The 15,544-nt window shown below is 42.6% G+C and overlaps 1 protein-coding gene across 8 annotated transcripts in view; it reads right to left on the reverse strand.

The window, feature by feature from the left end:
- The window catches only part of LOC110526654 (transient receptor potential cation channel subfamily M member 7), an 82,509-nt gene that overhangs the window by 45,575 nt on the left and 21,390 nt on the right, over nucleotides 1-15,544 (reverse strand). For all 8 annotated transcript variants that reach the window (XR_016496890.1, XR_016496892.1, XR_016496891.1 and 5 more), the window contains exons 3-12: nucleotides 12,425-12,463; nucleotides 10,175-10,385; nucleotides 8,955-9,168; nucleotides 8,482-8,606; nucleotides 7,999-8,170; nucleotides 4,113-4,287; nucleotides 3,872-3,995; nucleotides 3,217-3,289; nucleotides 777-877; nucleotides 6-140 (exon numbers count right to left, since the gene is read on the reverse strand). Coding sequence is in view for 5 of the 8 variants with exons in the window: in XM_090238959.1 (XP_090095085.1) it covers nucleotides 6-140; nucleotides 777-877; nucleotides 3,217-3,289; nucleotides 3,872-3,995; nucleotides 4,113-4,287; nucleotides 7,999-8,170; nucleotides 8,482-8,606; nucleotides 8,955-9,168; nucleotides 10,175-10,385; nucleotides 12,425-12,463 (1,369 nt within the window). In the remaining 3 variants the exon portion in view is untranslated. The remainder of the gene's footprint in view (nucleotides 1-5; nucleotides 141-776; nucleotides 878-3,216; nucleotides 3,290-3,871; nucleotides 3,996-4,112; nucleotides 4,288-7,998; nucleotides 8,171-8,481; nucleotides 8,607-8,954; nucleotides 9,169-10,174; nucleotides 10,386-12,424; nucleotides 12,464-15,544) is intronic.

A 15,544-nucleotide genomic window follows, 5' to 3' on the forward strand; every position in this document is an offset into this window, starting at 1 on the left:
GTTACCGTGTTGTATAGCTCCTCCAGCCGTGTGATGGTAAGGAACCTGTGCATGCTAACTCCATTCTCAATCAGGAGCTTCACAAACTCCACACGGTCCATCACTAAGGCATCCAGCATGGCCTGCTCCAACGAACCCACCTGCGCACACACACACACACCTCAACATGGATCCAACATTGACTGCACTAACAATGAATAAATACACCAGACCAGTTCAGATTAGTCAAAATAAACAGTCTTCCTGTAGCCTGTCCCTTGGGTCATATAGGACCACTGACTCTGGAGTGGCTAGCTTAGGAGATATTTGGGGTTTAAATGACATTTATTCCATTTAGGCTGATACTGATGAACAGCACGTTCATAATAGATGCAGTCTTGACAGACAGACAGCCAGCCACACAGACAGACAGAGAGCCAGCCACACAGACAGACAGAGAGCCAGCCACACAGACAGACAGAAAGCCAGCCACACAGACAGCCAGAGAGCCAGCCAGCCACACAGACAGACAGCCAGCCAGCCACACAGACAGACAGAAAGGCAGCCACACAGACAGACAGAAAGGCAGCCACACAGACAGACAGAAAGCCAGCCACACAGACAGACAGAAAGCCAGCCACACAGACAGACAGAAAGCCAGCCACACAGACAGACAGAAAGCCAGCCACACAGACAGACAGAAAGCCAGCCACACAGACAGACCGCCACATAAACAGAGAGAGCCAGCCAGCCAGAGAAAGAGCCGAAGAGAGCCAGCCAGCCACAGATAGACGTACCAGTAGCTGCTGTCCATAGACAAACACATGGTTCTTGGCGATGTCCACCCGGTCCCAGGCCAGAGTCAGAACCAGCTGGTCAAATGCAGACTCATTGGTGCCTGGAGGAGCAGCACACAAATTACATGTTATTGGTCACATGCGTCAAATACAACAGGTGTAGACTTTACAGGAAAATGCTCACCTACGAGCCCGTTCCCAACAATGCAGAGATAAAAAGACAAATATTAGCTAAATAAAAAGGAAATAGTAACAAACACATTAACGAGGCTATATACGAGGAGTACCAGTACTGAGTCAATGTGCAGGGGTACCAGGTAGTTTGTAGTATGTACATGTGGATAGGGTTAGAAGTGACTAGGTATCAGGATATATAATAAACAGTAGCAGCAGCGTAAGCACACACACAAACTAATTGCTAGGCAAAGCCACATTAATTGTGTGTTTCCTGTTGACTTAGCAGCAGGATTTAGAGAACAGGGCTGGGGAAGGACAATACAGAAACAACCATACAGAATAATACAGATGAATTACCATACTAAATCACCACTACTGTTTTACACAGAACCATTTCCTAACATGGGATCCAATGTACACTCTAATCTACAGGATTTCCTTTTGGTAAAGTTTAAAGTTCAAGTTGTAAATCCTGATGTGGGAGACGGGACATTTCCATATCTACAAACATGTCTCTGTAACCTTACGGTTCATCTGATATGTTCATGGACGACATCTTAAAGTAACTGTCCAAAGAAAATCTCACGTTTAACAGCTCATAATCTGTTAACTCTAACACAAATCATACTCTTCCTATACTCATGTGACCAAAGCATAAAATACAGGAAAAAACAACCTCTTCAAAAACACCACCTCAAAGTTGTATTTCAAACAGACCATTTCAAAAATGCTTGGCATTTCCTCATAGAGGACACGTCTCATATTTCCTCATAGAGGAGACTTCTCATTATCACCGAGCTGGCTCATTAGCTGATGTGGCTAAGAGGAAGGCATTGATGCTATGGACTGGCCCGCCCGTTCCCCAGACCTGAATCCAATTGAGCACATCTGGGACATCATGCCTCGCTCCATCCACCAACGCCACGTTGCACCACAGACTGTCCAGGAGTTCGTGGATGCTTTAGTCCAGGTCTGGGAGGAGATCCCTCAGGAGACCAGCCGCCACCTCATCAGGAGCATGCCCAGGCGTTGTAGGGAGGTCATACAGGCACGTGGAGGCCACACACACTACTGAGACTCATTTTGACTTGTTTTAAGGACATTACATCAAAGTTGGATCAGCCTGTAGTGTGGTTTTCCACTTTCATTTGGAGTGTAACTCAAAATCCAGACCTTCATGGGTTGATAAATTTGATTTCCATTGATAATTTGTGTGTGATTTTGTTGTCAGCACATTCAACTATGTAAAGAAAAAAGTATTTAATAAGAATATTTCATTCATTCAGATCTAGGATGTGTTATTTTAGTGTTCCCTTTATTTTTTTGAGCAGTGTAGGTCATATTTCATAGAAATCTGGAAACACTGGACAGCTATTTTAAAGGTATTTCCATATGCTTGTGTATGTATCCTTTAGGGTCGAATGAGCTATTGAGGCCTTCTATTGAGGATGTGTTACTGGTTGACCAAGACTAATGCTGGTTTGACAGGCTTATATTTTCCTGCTGGCTGGGGATCTATTATGCTCAGTCAGAATGTCCTGAACTCTTAACTGACTGGACTGGTTCCTCTACTACGGGATCTACATAGCTGGTAGACAAGCTGCGTGGGGCGGACTTTGAACACATTCCTGCATTTGTCTGAACTTCTTATTCAATGACAGACAACTACTGAATACACAGGGACAGACTAGTTCATGTGAATACCTATCCTTTCAGAGCTCTCTTGCCCTCTGTGTTAGAGCCAGATCGGATAGAATAGAACAGAGAAAAGTGAGAAGAGGACAGCTTTATGTGTTGTGAGAATGGGGTCTCGGAGTGTCTAGCAATAAGCCCCTCTGAGACCCACAGGGAAACCCCAAAAGAGAGCAAGTGAGAGAGCGAGAGAAAGAGCGCGAGATAGCGGCAGGACAAGAGATAGTGAGAGAAACAGAGGACGAGAGAGATAGCGAGAGAGTAGGACAAGAGAGAGCTCAGGACAAGAGAGAGATAGATAGTAGGAGAGCTCAGGAGTAGAGGGAGAGAGCAGGACGAGAGAGACAGACAGACGGAGGGAGGAGAGTGTTGACTTCTCAAAACATATCTATAGTATCAGTTTCAAAATGAAAACTTTGGTTACACAACCCACTGTCTCGCCCTTCTGTTTGTTTTATTATTGGGATCTTTTCATTTGCCCTCTCCCTTTCTCTAGGTCAGAGGGGAGTCATGGGCACAGATCTTCTGTCAGTCAAACAACAGGACACTGAGATGAAGTTACCCAACACACCTTTCAGTAATGCCCTCAGTATGGCCACATCGATATCCTGGTGGTCCTCAGAGCCGATATGAAACACAGTGATCTGTCGTTCAGAGGAAGGAGAGAGGGAGAAAAACCCACATGGTCATTAAAAAATCTAAAGTAATGCAATACGTTCTGGTATTTATGAAAAACGATAAGCGTCATCAGTATCATTATATTAATCAGACTATGAACAGACGACACAGTATGCATTGTAGGATTCAGCTTTTTCTTAAAATTCATTCAGTATTTGTTAAGGATCCCCATTAGCTGTTGCCAAGGCAGCAGCTACTCATCCTGGGGTCCAGGAAGGCAGTTATATACAATTTGAAATATTACATGACATTACATTTCAGAACACTTTACCCAATACATTTAGTCCACTATCACATATTTACAAAACAACATCCATGTGTGTCTTATGTGTCTGTGCCTGTGTGTGTGTCTGTGCCTGTGTGTGTGTGTGTGTGTGTGTGTGTGTGTGTGTGTGTGTGTGTGTGTGTGTGTGTGTCTCTTCACAGTCCCCGCTGTTCCATAAGGTGTATTTTTATTTGTTTTTTAAAATCTGATTCTACTGCTTGCATCAGTTACCTAATGTGGAATAGATTTCCATGTATTCACTGTGAGTTAACCATGTGTTTACCAGTTCTTTGCTCTTCATACATTCCATAAGGGTCTGGAAGAGGTGTATAGCATCGCTGTGGCTGAAGTTGAACGTCTTTTTGATCGTAGCGATGATTTCTATCTCCACACCGTCAGGTAGACCCCTGAAGGGTTAAAGGAAGTTACATCCACGATCATTCCTCTAAGTAACGGTCCTAGCACAGAACCCTGTGGAACCCCATTATATGTGATACAATCTGTTAGAAGAATGTGTGTCTCACCCCCCCTCCTCAGTCTGTTTGTGGACATAGGCCAGCATGTCAGCAGCACGCCCAGTCCCCTCACAGACCACCACAGGAACAGGTGGAGTCTCCTGAAGGTACTCCAACACTGTCAGAATTACGTTGGGACCCCCCTCAAATATCAACGCTACCACAGGAACACCCTGACCAATTCCTGGGGGGAGGGAGAAAGAAAGGACAGAGAAAGAGAGAGAAAGCCAGAAGATCACTAAATATGCTGTTAAGAACATTGGAAACATCTCAAATATTAACACTGTATGTTCATCGAGATGCTGTATTCTATTGGTCTCTGTTTGTGATGACAACAGGAAAGCAGTAAAGGGTTAACAGAGAGACATGTGACAGGTCTTAAAGCTCCATTTTAAGAGGGTGTTTCAGCAGGTCAGCAGACTGCCACACCATAATAACAGTGGGTGTGCATTCTGTATGGGTGTCTGCCTAGGCTATTTTAATAATAGGGGATCTAAGGTTATTGTGATAATAGCTGGTAACTGCCTCTGTCACACACTGGCACTTAGAAGCACCACACAGAGACAGAAAAGGCGGAGATACGGCAACTACAGTAGACACTGACTGATAGACTTCTTTTGCTAATCTTTATCAAGGGTGCCAATAATTTTGGACCTGACCATTATTCTCAGACATTGCCTTCAGGTGTTAAAGTACTCTCAACACAGCCGCAGAGAAGACGCCTGGGGTGGAAATAATCATTATAAAACGTTACGTTTGGATCCTGGATGTTAATTGGTTGATAGTCATTATTTATTTACGATAATCCTCAGGTAATGCCACTGCGCATTCACTGTCCCACAGCCCAGCCAGGCAATTCCAAACCTTTCTCTCTACCGGAAACAGCATCTTGACCTTATTTCCCCATGTTTCTAGCCTAACATTTGGTTTGCAACAGTGGGGGTTTGTCTAAACCCTGCAGTCTGCCTCTCCAATCTCTGCAACAATGTTGGAATGCAACCTTCAACGTGCAAAATGAGACTGAACGTGTCTGGACGAGACAGACAGCTTCTCTGAGCCAGGTGAATTCAGGCAGGCCCAGTCCTGGCCGTTCTGCCGCCCTAGGCGAGAAAAATTTACCACCCTCCTCCTATCACAGAAAAACTAGAATAGTGTAGCCTACAGTGACAGCCCACAATGCAATTTTATGAATGCCCATCCATGTACTACTGATTGTAAAACAGGTAGTTGCATTTTATTAGCCTAATCCGGATTCCTGACCAAGGCTGAAGACTAATAATTTTGTCTATTTAAGATCTGCATATGAGATACCCAAGATTATCAGGAGTTATGAGTCCATTTCAGTGAGAATCCGTGTGTTTATACAGCCGGAAATACACAAGTATTTTCTCCTTTGCTATGATCAGCTCGTAAAAAAATGGACAAATTGGCCTACAATTGATTCATGACCATTTAGCCCACGGAGTGAAACTCCCGGACAGCAGTCGTGAGAAGCCTCATTTAATTCCATATTGTCCATTTTATTTGGACACATCCTGGTTTTAGGATATTGAATTGTATTTTTATTTAATAGGGCTATTTGGTCAAAGAGACGTGCTTGATGTAAAAAAAAAGTGTCTGTCTCATAACATTGTCATAAATATGGTCTCCAGTCTGTAGGCAACAGAAAAACCACAGGTTACTACTCTTTCTACTATAGGCTACATGATTCATGTTATGTGACTTGAGTGTTGGTGGAGCACCGCCGTTCTGCTCATCTCCAACAGCACCCTGGAGAGGCATGCTGGGAATGGACAAGCTAAATATTTTGCAACCCTGACTTTGGCAAAGTGGGCACTCCTTATCATGGGGTGGTATCAGCACTCACCTAAATAGCCCGTATGCCATTGGGCGAGATACGTTTTCATTGTTTTTGGGCAGAATTATGTGAGGCGTTATGTGTTGTTGGAGGTGATTCCTGGTCAGTTTAGCTCGTAAAATGCCGCCCTCATCAATCTGCCACCCTAGGCAACCACCTAATCCTGTCTAATGGGCGGGCCGGCCCTGTTCATGCATCAGCATAATTATTATGGATATATCCAAAGAAATGGCAATAGAAACAAAGGTGAAACAAACAAAAATGTAGCTAGTTTGCTGTCATTCCATCTGCTTGGTGTGATTGTGTTAGCTTTAGTTGCTTAGCTAGAAAAGGAAAAATTGCTAGCCTGCATAGTAACCTTTATCAATTAGAACGGACGACCAGTCCACTTGGCTAGCTAATGTGCCAATAAAACAAACAAAAAAATGTGCTTTTGGCAAGCAACCACATAAATAGAACACACAACTGGGGTTTGTCCAGACACTATAATTGGGTGGAAAGATTAATAAAAGGAATGTACTCATTTTTTTGTTTTATGAAAACATGTTAAACATAATTTTATATAAGCAATAAGGCACTCAAACCTGTAGACGATCATGAATAACAGACTCAAACCTGTAGATGATCATGAATAACAGACTCAAACCTGTAGACGATCATGAATAACAGACTCAAACCTATAGACGATCATGAATAACAGACTCAAACCTGTAGATGATCATGAATAACAGACTCAAACCTGTAGACGATCATGAATAACAGACTCAAACCTGTAGACGATCATGAATAACAGACTCAAACCTGTAGATGATCATGAATAACAGACTCAAACCTGTAGATGATCATGAATAACAGACTCAAACCTGTAGATGATCATGAATAACAGACTCAAACCTGTAGATGATCATGAATAACAGACTCAAACCTGTAGATGATCATGAATAACAGACTCAAACCTGTAGATGATCATGAATAACAGACTCAAACCTGTAGATGATCATGAATAACAGACTCAAACCTGTAGACGATCATGAATAACAGACTCAAACCTGTAGACGATCATGAGTAACAGACTCAAACCTATAGATGATCATGAATAACAGACTCAAACCTGTAGACGATCATGAATAACAGACTCAAACCTGTAGACGATCATGAATAACAGACTCAAACCTGTAGACGATCATGAATAACAGACTCAAACCTGTAGATGATCATGAATAACAGACTCAAACCTGTAGATGATCATGAATAACAGACTCAAACCTGTAGACGATCATGAATAACAGACTCAAACCTGTAGACGATCATGAGTAACAGACTCAAACCTATAGATGATCACGAATAACAGACTCAAACCTGTAGATGATCATGAATAACAGACTCAAACCTGTAGATGATCATGAATAACAGAGTCAAACCTGTAGATGATCATGAATAACAGACTCAAACCTGTAGATGATCATGAATAACAGACTCAAACCTGTAGATGATCATGAATAACAGACTCAAACCTGTAGACGATCATGAATAACAGACTCAAACCTGTAGATGATCATGAATAACAGACTCAAACCTGTAGACGATCATGAATAACAGACTCAAACCTGTAGACGATCATGAATAACAGACTCAAACCTGTAGATGATCATGAATAACAGACTCAAACCTGTAGATGATCATGAATAACAGACTCAAACCTGTAGATGATCATGAATAACAGACTCAAACCTGTAGATGATCATGAATAACAGAGTCAAGGGTTGTTTCCCGGCACGCAGCTTCCCACTGTGCCTAACTACAGCCCAGAATTGTGTGTAATTCACTATAATCCACGATTCTCATGCCTTATTGCTAAAGTATCCTCTGCAGTTGGATGTGTTTATCGTGTGTGTGTGTGTGTGTGTGTGTGTGTGTGTGTGTGTGTGTGTGTGTGTGTGTGTGTGTGTCTCTTACGTCCGTGTATCCTCTGCAGTTGGATGTGTTTATCGTGTGTGTGTGTGTGTGTGTGTGTGTGTGTGTGTGTGTGTCTCTTACGTGCGTGTATCCTCTGCAGTTTGATGTGTTTTTCCAGCTCGCGGCGTAGTTGGACCTCAGCTCCGTACTTCCCCACCGTCCCATCATCCACCAGCAGGAAGTGGGAGTGGAGGTTGTTCAACACGTTGAGCTTGGACAGGGGGTTCAGCAACGTCTGGTAGGGGGCTACAACCTGGAACACACACACACACTTTACTCAGACTGGACAGCAGATATTTTTGACCACTTAAAATAAATACTGGGTAAATAGGTATTGTGATGTGCTTGTTTGTGTTTTGGTTTCACTATCCAGAAGTCCTCACAAGGATAGTAAAACAAGGAAAAGGACATTTCTCCGGTCCTCACGGGGTAAAAGGCTATTTTAGGTTTGAGAGTTAGGTTTAGAGGTTAAAGGTTAGGGAAAATAGGATTTTAATCAATTGTTTGGTCCCCACAAGGATAGTAAAAAACAAACTTTTGTGTGTGTGAGTGTGTGTTCCTCACGTCTCTCCCGATGAGGTCATTGCGGTTCTCAATGACGCCCCAGGGAGCGACTCCAATTGTACAGATCTTCCTTGACGATCTAGAACAGTGTTCCTTCAACGCATCACCCACATGTTTGGCAACACCTGGGGGTCAGGGGTTAAATTACAACCAATCAACACCAAGCAATGGATCAAAACAGACTAGTGTAGTTGTCTGGACAACCAGTCTGCTGTAGCTGAGTGTTACTATCAGGACCAGTCAGAATAAACACCAGTCTGGTTAATTAACCCACTAGGTAATCAGTTAAACACTGTCATTAAGTAAGGAGTCAACCATTATCATTAGGTCTCCATAATGAGTTAAACACAGTATATAGGTCCCAGTAGCGCTGGGATGGAGACACACAACTCTGCTAAGACAGAACACCCGACTTGTGTGTCTTTTACCTAATAAGAACAGGAAGTCACTGTGTGTGAGAGTATGTGTATCACCTGTGTTAACCCCTCCTGTCAGGATCCATGCCCCGGTGGTGACAGCAGCTTTAATCAGGCCCTTCCCCACCACCTGTTTGATTCGGGGGTGCAGGTCAAAGTTCTGGATGCCTCCGTGGACAGAGATGAGGATCTTAGGAAGCTCCATCTGCCACTCATTCAGCATCAGCCTCAGGATGCTCTCTGGCCTGCTGTCATGGGACAGACGCACATACTGGGGACAGGAGAGGAGTGGAGAGGAGGGGAGGAAAGGAGAGATTGGAGGGTTTGAACGTCTCTTGTACAAACTAAATGTTGCAGTCCTTTCAAAATACACCCCTCTTTAATTTTAAAGTTTGAACTCGAGCTTAAGATGATTATTAATGATGTTCCAATGTCAACACTGGGGTCTTGGAGGGTGGATTTCCCAGACCTACATGGACATGCTTGATACATCGTCACCATTAAATGTGTCAATCTGGGCCGTGGAAAGTGGTCCTGAACGTACCGTAAAGGATATTCTCAGTCTCACAGCCACACAACCCCTTCTCTTGTTCCAAGGCATAATAAACCTGGAGTTTTAACAGGGGGATTTGCCCGTATTACAGTCACTGCTGTTTCTAAAATAGTAGACTAAATGGGGTTGTGTGATTATATTCACCTACTTCATGTAGAATAACCAATAATAAACACTTAGTTTAGCCCAAAAGGGATGGAGGTGACTCATCAAAAACATTGCGTATGTTTTGCAAGGAATACACAGGCCTAAGTAAGTAAGTTAGTCTGAGGTAAAAGTGTTTTCCTAGGTGTTGTATAGGTGCCTGCATCCCAAATGTCACCCTTTTACCTACATAGTGCACTAGTTTTGACCAGAGCACAATGGGCCATGGTCAAATGTAGTGCACTATATAGGGAATATGATGCCATTTGGGACTCACACGCTGGCTATGGAGGCAGACTAGACAGGCTAGGCTGCTCAGCTCAGGGAAGAGTTTCCAGAATGCTAGGCCAGGCCAGGTCAAAGGATGTCTTATAATGTATACCAGATTAAACCTACTAAGTAGCCAAATATGTGGCGATGGCCAGAGACAATGTGACTGAGACACTGGTTTGATTTGTTGAGCTAAGCGCTTAGAGAGTGTCTATCTCTGTGAGGTCCACCATGGAGATGTGAGAGAGTGTGTGTGTGTGTGTGTGTGTGTGTGTGTGTGTGTGTGTGTGTAAGCTTCTCTCCACCCTACCTTGGCTCTGTAAGAGTGCGACCCTCCCTGGAAGTTAACGATGCCGTAAGCGTCTGTAGGGCTCTCCTGTGTGTGTTTGTCCACAGCCCACTCCTCCAACTCCGGCTGCACCCCACCCTCTGCCCCCCCACCCAAGTTCACGTCTGAGTACTTCATGGCCAGGCTGGCTGTAAACCCAGCATGCTGCCGTACCAGCCGACCACAGCAGCATCTAGAGGAAGAGGGGGGGGGGGGGGGACACAGAGATAAATATTATTTTACACACAGACACATCAGAGCCCCATATGAATCATCAACTTTACCCCTCTACATTTCTATAAAGTGACACACGCACACACACAGGGCAGTCTAGGTCCTGCTACACCCTCTCTCAGAGAGATGATGTGTTCCTCCTGACACACAAAGCCTGGAAGGTAATGGTTTCTTTTCAGGACCGGGGTGTAGTACTGTACTATATACAGTGGTGTACTATATAAAGTGGAGTACTATATACACAATACTATACAGTAGAGTACTATATACACAGTAATATACAGTGGAGTACTATATACACAGAAATGTACAGTGGAGTACTATATACACAGAAATGTACAGTGGAGTACTATATACAGTACTATACAGTGGGGTACTATATACAGTACTATATAGTGGAGTACTATATACAGTGGAGTATTATATACAGTAGAGTACTATATACACAGTAATATACAGTGGAGTACTATATACAGTACAGTGGAGGCTCCTTAGAGGAGAAAGGGAAGGACCATCCTCAGTGAATAAAAAAAATAGTAATGTTATCCTTTTTAGATAAAACTATACTAAATATAGATATAGTGTCACAAAATAATTGATTAAAACACACGGTTTTGCAATGAAGGTCTACAGTAGCCTCAGCAGAACTCTGTAGTGTAGCACCATGGTGTAGTCGGAGGACAGCTAGTTTCCGTCCTCAGAGTACATTGACTTTAATACAAAACCTAGGATTATCAAGGTTCTCACTTCCTTCCATAGACTTACACAGTAATTATGACAACTTCCAGAGGACTTCCTCCAACCTATCAGAGCTCTTGCAGCTTGAACTGAAATATAGTCCACCCAATCAAAGGATCAGATAATGACTAGTACTGAAAGAATAAGCTACTGCTAGCTAGCACTGCTTAAAATGTGGTGAGTAGTTGACTCAAAGAGAGAGAAAGACAATAGTTGAACAGTTATGAACAATTACATTTATTTTAAAATGAAGGAGAAGCCAGAGAGATCGAGAGAACAATCTATATTCATTTTATATTTTTTTACTTTCGCTTACTTTAGCTAGCGAATGCAGCTAGCTAGTTTAGCCTACTCAAAACACCTGGCTCAAAGAGAGGGATGCCATGTTAGCTAGCTGGGTATGGCTATTCAACACTGGAACTTTTCCAAGTCAGGGTAAGCTTTATAAATGTATTGCCACCGGGGCCCGCCGGTGTAACTGCTAAACTGCTTGCTAACTGTACTGCATGACTGTAGCGGGTTTACTAACACGTTAGATCTAGTAGCTATGTTGACTGATATTGGCTAACGTAGGCTATATGTAGAGGTTAGCGGTTATGATATAAAGGTTTGGCATGGACAGGTTTTTTCGCCTGGTCACAGACAGCTGATGTGTTGTGCACTGAAGCCCACAAATGAAGGGGAAAGATGAGATGAAGAAAGCACATAGATTTGAGAAGGAATTAACGAGCAAAGTGATCATGCTGTTTGTATGTGGCTGTTATGAAAGTGAACTGTATTTGCGTGTGATCAGAGGCGTATTCATTCCGCCGAAAAACTTTCTTAAACTGGAGCAAACATAACGAAACGGGGATACACATACATTAATTTGTCCAATAGAAACTTTCGTTTGCAACTATTGGACTATCATGTAGTAACCTAAACAATGTTACATTGAGTTGGGTGAATATGAATGACAGTCATCAAATATGCTGTAACAGAAATAACGGCATGCTCATAAAAATATAGTAAAAATCATCCTTCCTCATCTTAAAACGGCACCGACTGCCACTGATACAGCACTACATACAGTGAAGAACCATAGGCGTGGAGTGCAATAGAGACTAGGTGACACTTCCACACAGAACTTTAATACCAGTTATTGTTTATGTCAGTACAGTATTTTAGAAGAGGTTGGTTGAATTGAGGAGGTCCCAGGGTCTTGAGTCAAGGACTGGGCTCACGTCTGGCTGAGAGATCAGAATAGGGCCAAAGACTCACCTCACCAACTGCTGGCAGATCTGACATCCTGGAAGGCATCTGAAACAACATCAACAAACACATCTTCACATTAGAGTATGAAGTAAAATATAAGTATTATACATACATTATATACCATTCAAAAGTTTTAGAACACCTACTCATTCAAAAGGTTTGTCTTTATTTGTACTATTTTCTATATTGTAGAATAATGGTGATGATCAAAAAACTATGAAATAACACATATGGAATCATGTAGAAACCAAAAAAAAGTGCAAAATCAACATTACATTTTAGATTTGAGATTATTCAAAGTCGCCACCCTTTGCCTTGATGACAGCTTTGCACACTCTTGGCATTCTCTCAACCATCTTCATGAGGTAGTCACCCGGAATGTATTTCAATTAACAGGTGTGCCTTTTTAAAAAGTTAATTTGTGTAATTTCTTTCCTTCTGATTGGCTCAAACGCATTAAGTTGTGTTGTGACAAGGTAGGGGTGGTATACAGAAGATAGCCCTGTTTGGTAGAAGACCAAGTCCATATTATGGAAAGAACAGCTCAAATAAACAAAAGAGAAACGACAGTCCATCATTCCTTTAAGACATGAAGGTCAGTCAATACTGAACATTTTAAGAACTTTGACAGTTTCTTCAAATACTGTCGTAAAAACCATCAAGCGCTATGATGAAACTGGCTCTCATGAGGACCGACACAGGAATGGAAGACCCAGAGTTACCTCTGCTGCAGATGATAAATTAATTTGAGTTACCAGCCTCAGAAATTGCGGCTAAAATAAATGCTTCAGAGTTCCAGTCACAGACACATCTCAACATCAACTGTGTGAATCAGGCCTCCATGGTCAAATTGCTGCAAAGAAACCATTACTAAAGGACACCAATAATAAGAAGAGACTTGCTTGGGCCAAGAAACCTGATCAAATGGACATTAGACCAGTGGAAATCTGTCCTTTGGTCTGATGAGTCCAAATTGGAGACTTTTGGTTCCATCCGCTGCGTCTTTGTGAGATGCGGTGTGGGTGAACAGATGACCTCCGCATGTGTATTTCCCACCGTAAAACATGGAGGTGTGATTTGCTGGTGACACCGTCTGTGATTTATTTAGAATTCAAGGCATACTTAAACAGAATGGCTATCACAGCGATACGCCATCCCATCTGGTTTGGGCTTAGTGGGACTATCCGTTGTTTTTCAACAGGACAATGACAACACACCTGCAGGTTGTGTAAGGGCTATTTGACCAAGAAGGAGAGTGATGGAGTGCTGCATCAGATGACCTGGATTCCACAATCACCCAACCTCAACCCAATTGAGACGGTTTGGGATGAGTTGGACTGCAGAGTGAAGGAAAAGCAGCCAACAAGTGCTCAGCATATGTGGGAACTCCTTCAAGACGGTTGGAAAAGCATTCCAGGTGAAGTTGGAAAAGCATTCCAGGTGAAGCTGGTTAAGAGAATGCCACGGTGAAGATGGTGATTCATCACTCCAGAGAACGCGTTTCCACTGCTCCAGAGTCCAATGGTGGCGAACTTCACACAACTCCTGCCGATGCTTGGCATTGCGCATGGTGATCTTAGGCTTGTGTGCTGCTGCTTGACCGTGGAAATCCGACTTACAGTTCTTGTGCTGACGTTGCTTCCAGAGGCAGTTTGGATCTCGGTAGGGAGTGCCGCAACAGAGGACAGATGATTTTTACATGCTACACACTCGGTGGTCCCGATCTGTGAGCTTGTGTGGCCTACCACTTCACGGCTAAGCTGTTGTTACTCCTAGATGTTTCCACTTCACAATAACAGCACTTAGTTGAATGGGGCAGCTCTAGCAAGGCAGAAATTTGACTAACTGACTTGTTGGAAAGGTGGCATCCTATGACGGTGCCATGTTGAAAGTCACTGAGCTCTTCAATAAGGCATTCTACTGATAATGATTGTCTATGGAGATTGCATGGCTGTATGCTAGATTTTATACACCCGTCAGCAACGGGTGTGGCTGAAATAGCCAAATCCACTAATTTGAAAGGGTGTCCACATACTTTTGCATATATAGTTTAGCTGTAACCTGGCCTTATAAAATAAGAGAGATGAACCCAGACAATAGTTTCTATCTAGTCTTGTTTGAAGACACGTTCATCATGTACCCATTGTTAGCCCATCTCGGGGTTGTACTTCACAGGAAACAGTAGTGTTGTTAGTATGATCAATAAGTAAACCAGCTAGCATTGCTTGAGTAACACTCACACCGATATATAAATCAAATCAAAGTTTATTTGTCACGTGTGCCGAATACAGACCTTACAGTGAAATGCTTACTTACAGGCTCTAACCAATAGTGCAAAAAAGGTGTTAGGTGAACAATAGGTAAGTAAAGAAATAAAACAACAGTAAAAAGACAGGCTATATACAGTAACGAGGCTATAAAAGTAGCGAGGCTACATACAGACACCGTTTAGTCAGGCTGATTGATATAGTATGTACATGTAGATATGGTTAAAGTGACTGCATATATGATGAACAGAGAGTAGCAGTAGCGTAAAAGAGGGGTTGGCAATTTGGGGGTGGCGGGACAATGCAGATAGTCCGGTTAGCCAATGTGCAGGAGCACTGGTTGGTCGGGCCAACAGACTCCTCTAGTTTATACAGAAAGCTGATATTGGATATGATCTCCACCGAGTTAGGAATTATCTCCAAAAGTGCCTAAAGTTGGTGGATTTGGTGGCTCTAGGGGAAATTCAGGAAGACGTTAGATGGCCTTTTTACTGAAGAAAGTGTTTGTTTCATATGTTTGTGTTCTGCTTTTCGTGTAATTGATGTGTATATAGACACAGTGCCTTCGGAAAGCAATCAGACCCCTTCACTTTTTCCACATGTTACGTTACAGCCCTTATTTTAAAATGGATGAAATAAAAATAAAAAATCTCAGCAATCTACACACAATACCCCATAATGACAAAGTGGAAACAGATAACATTTTTGCAAATGTATAAAAAATAAAAACATATTCAGACAATTTGCTATGAGACTGGAAATTGAGCTCAGGTGCATCCTGTTTCCATTGATCATCCTTGTTTTTACAACTGGAGTCCACCTGGGGTAAATTCAACTGATTGGACATGATTTGGAAAGG

The sequence above is a fragment of the Oncorhynchus mykiss genome, chromosome 6 (assembly GCF_057628025.1).
Source record: "Oncorhynchus mykiss isolate SJ-2025 chromosome 6, ASM5762802v1, whole genome shotgun sequence".
Lineage (NCBI taxonomy): Eukaryota > Metazoa > Chordata > Actinopteri > Salmoniformes > Salmonidae > Oncorhynchus > Oncorhynchus mykiss.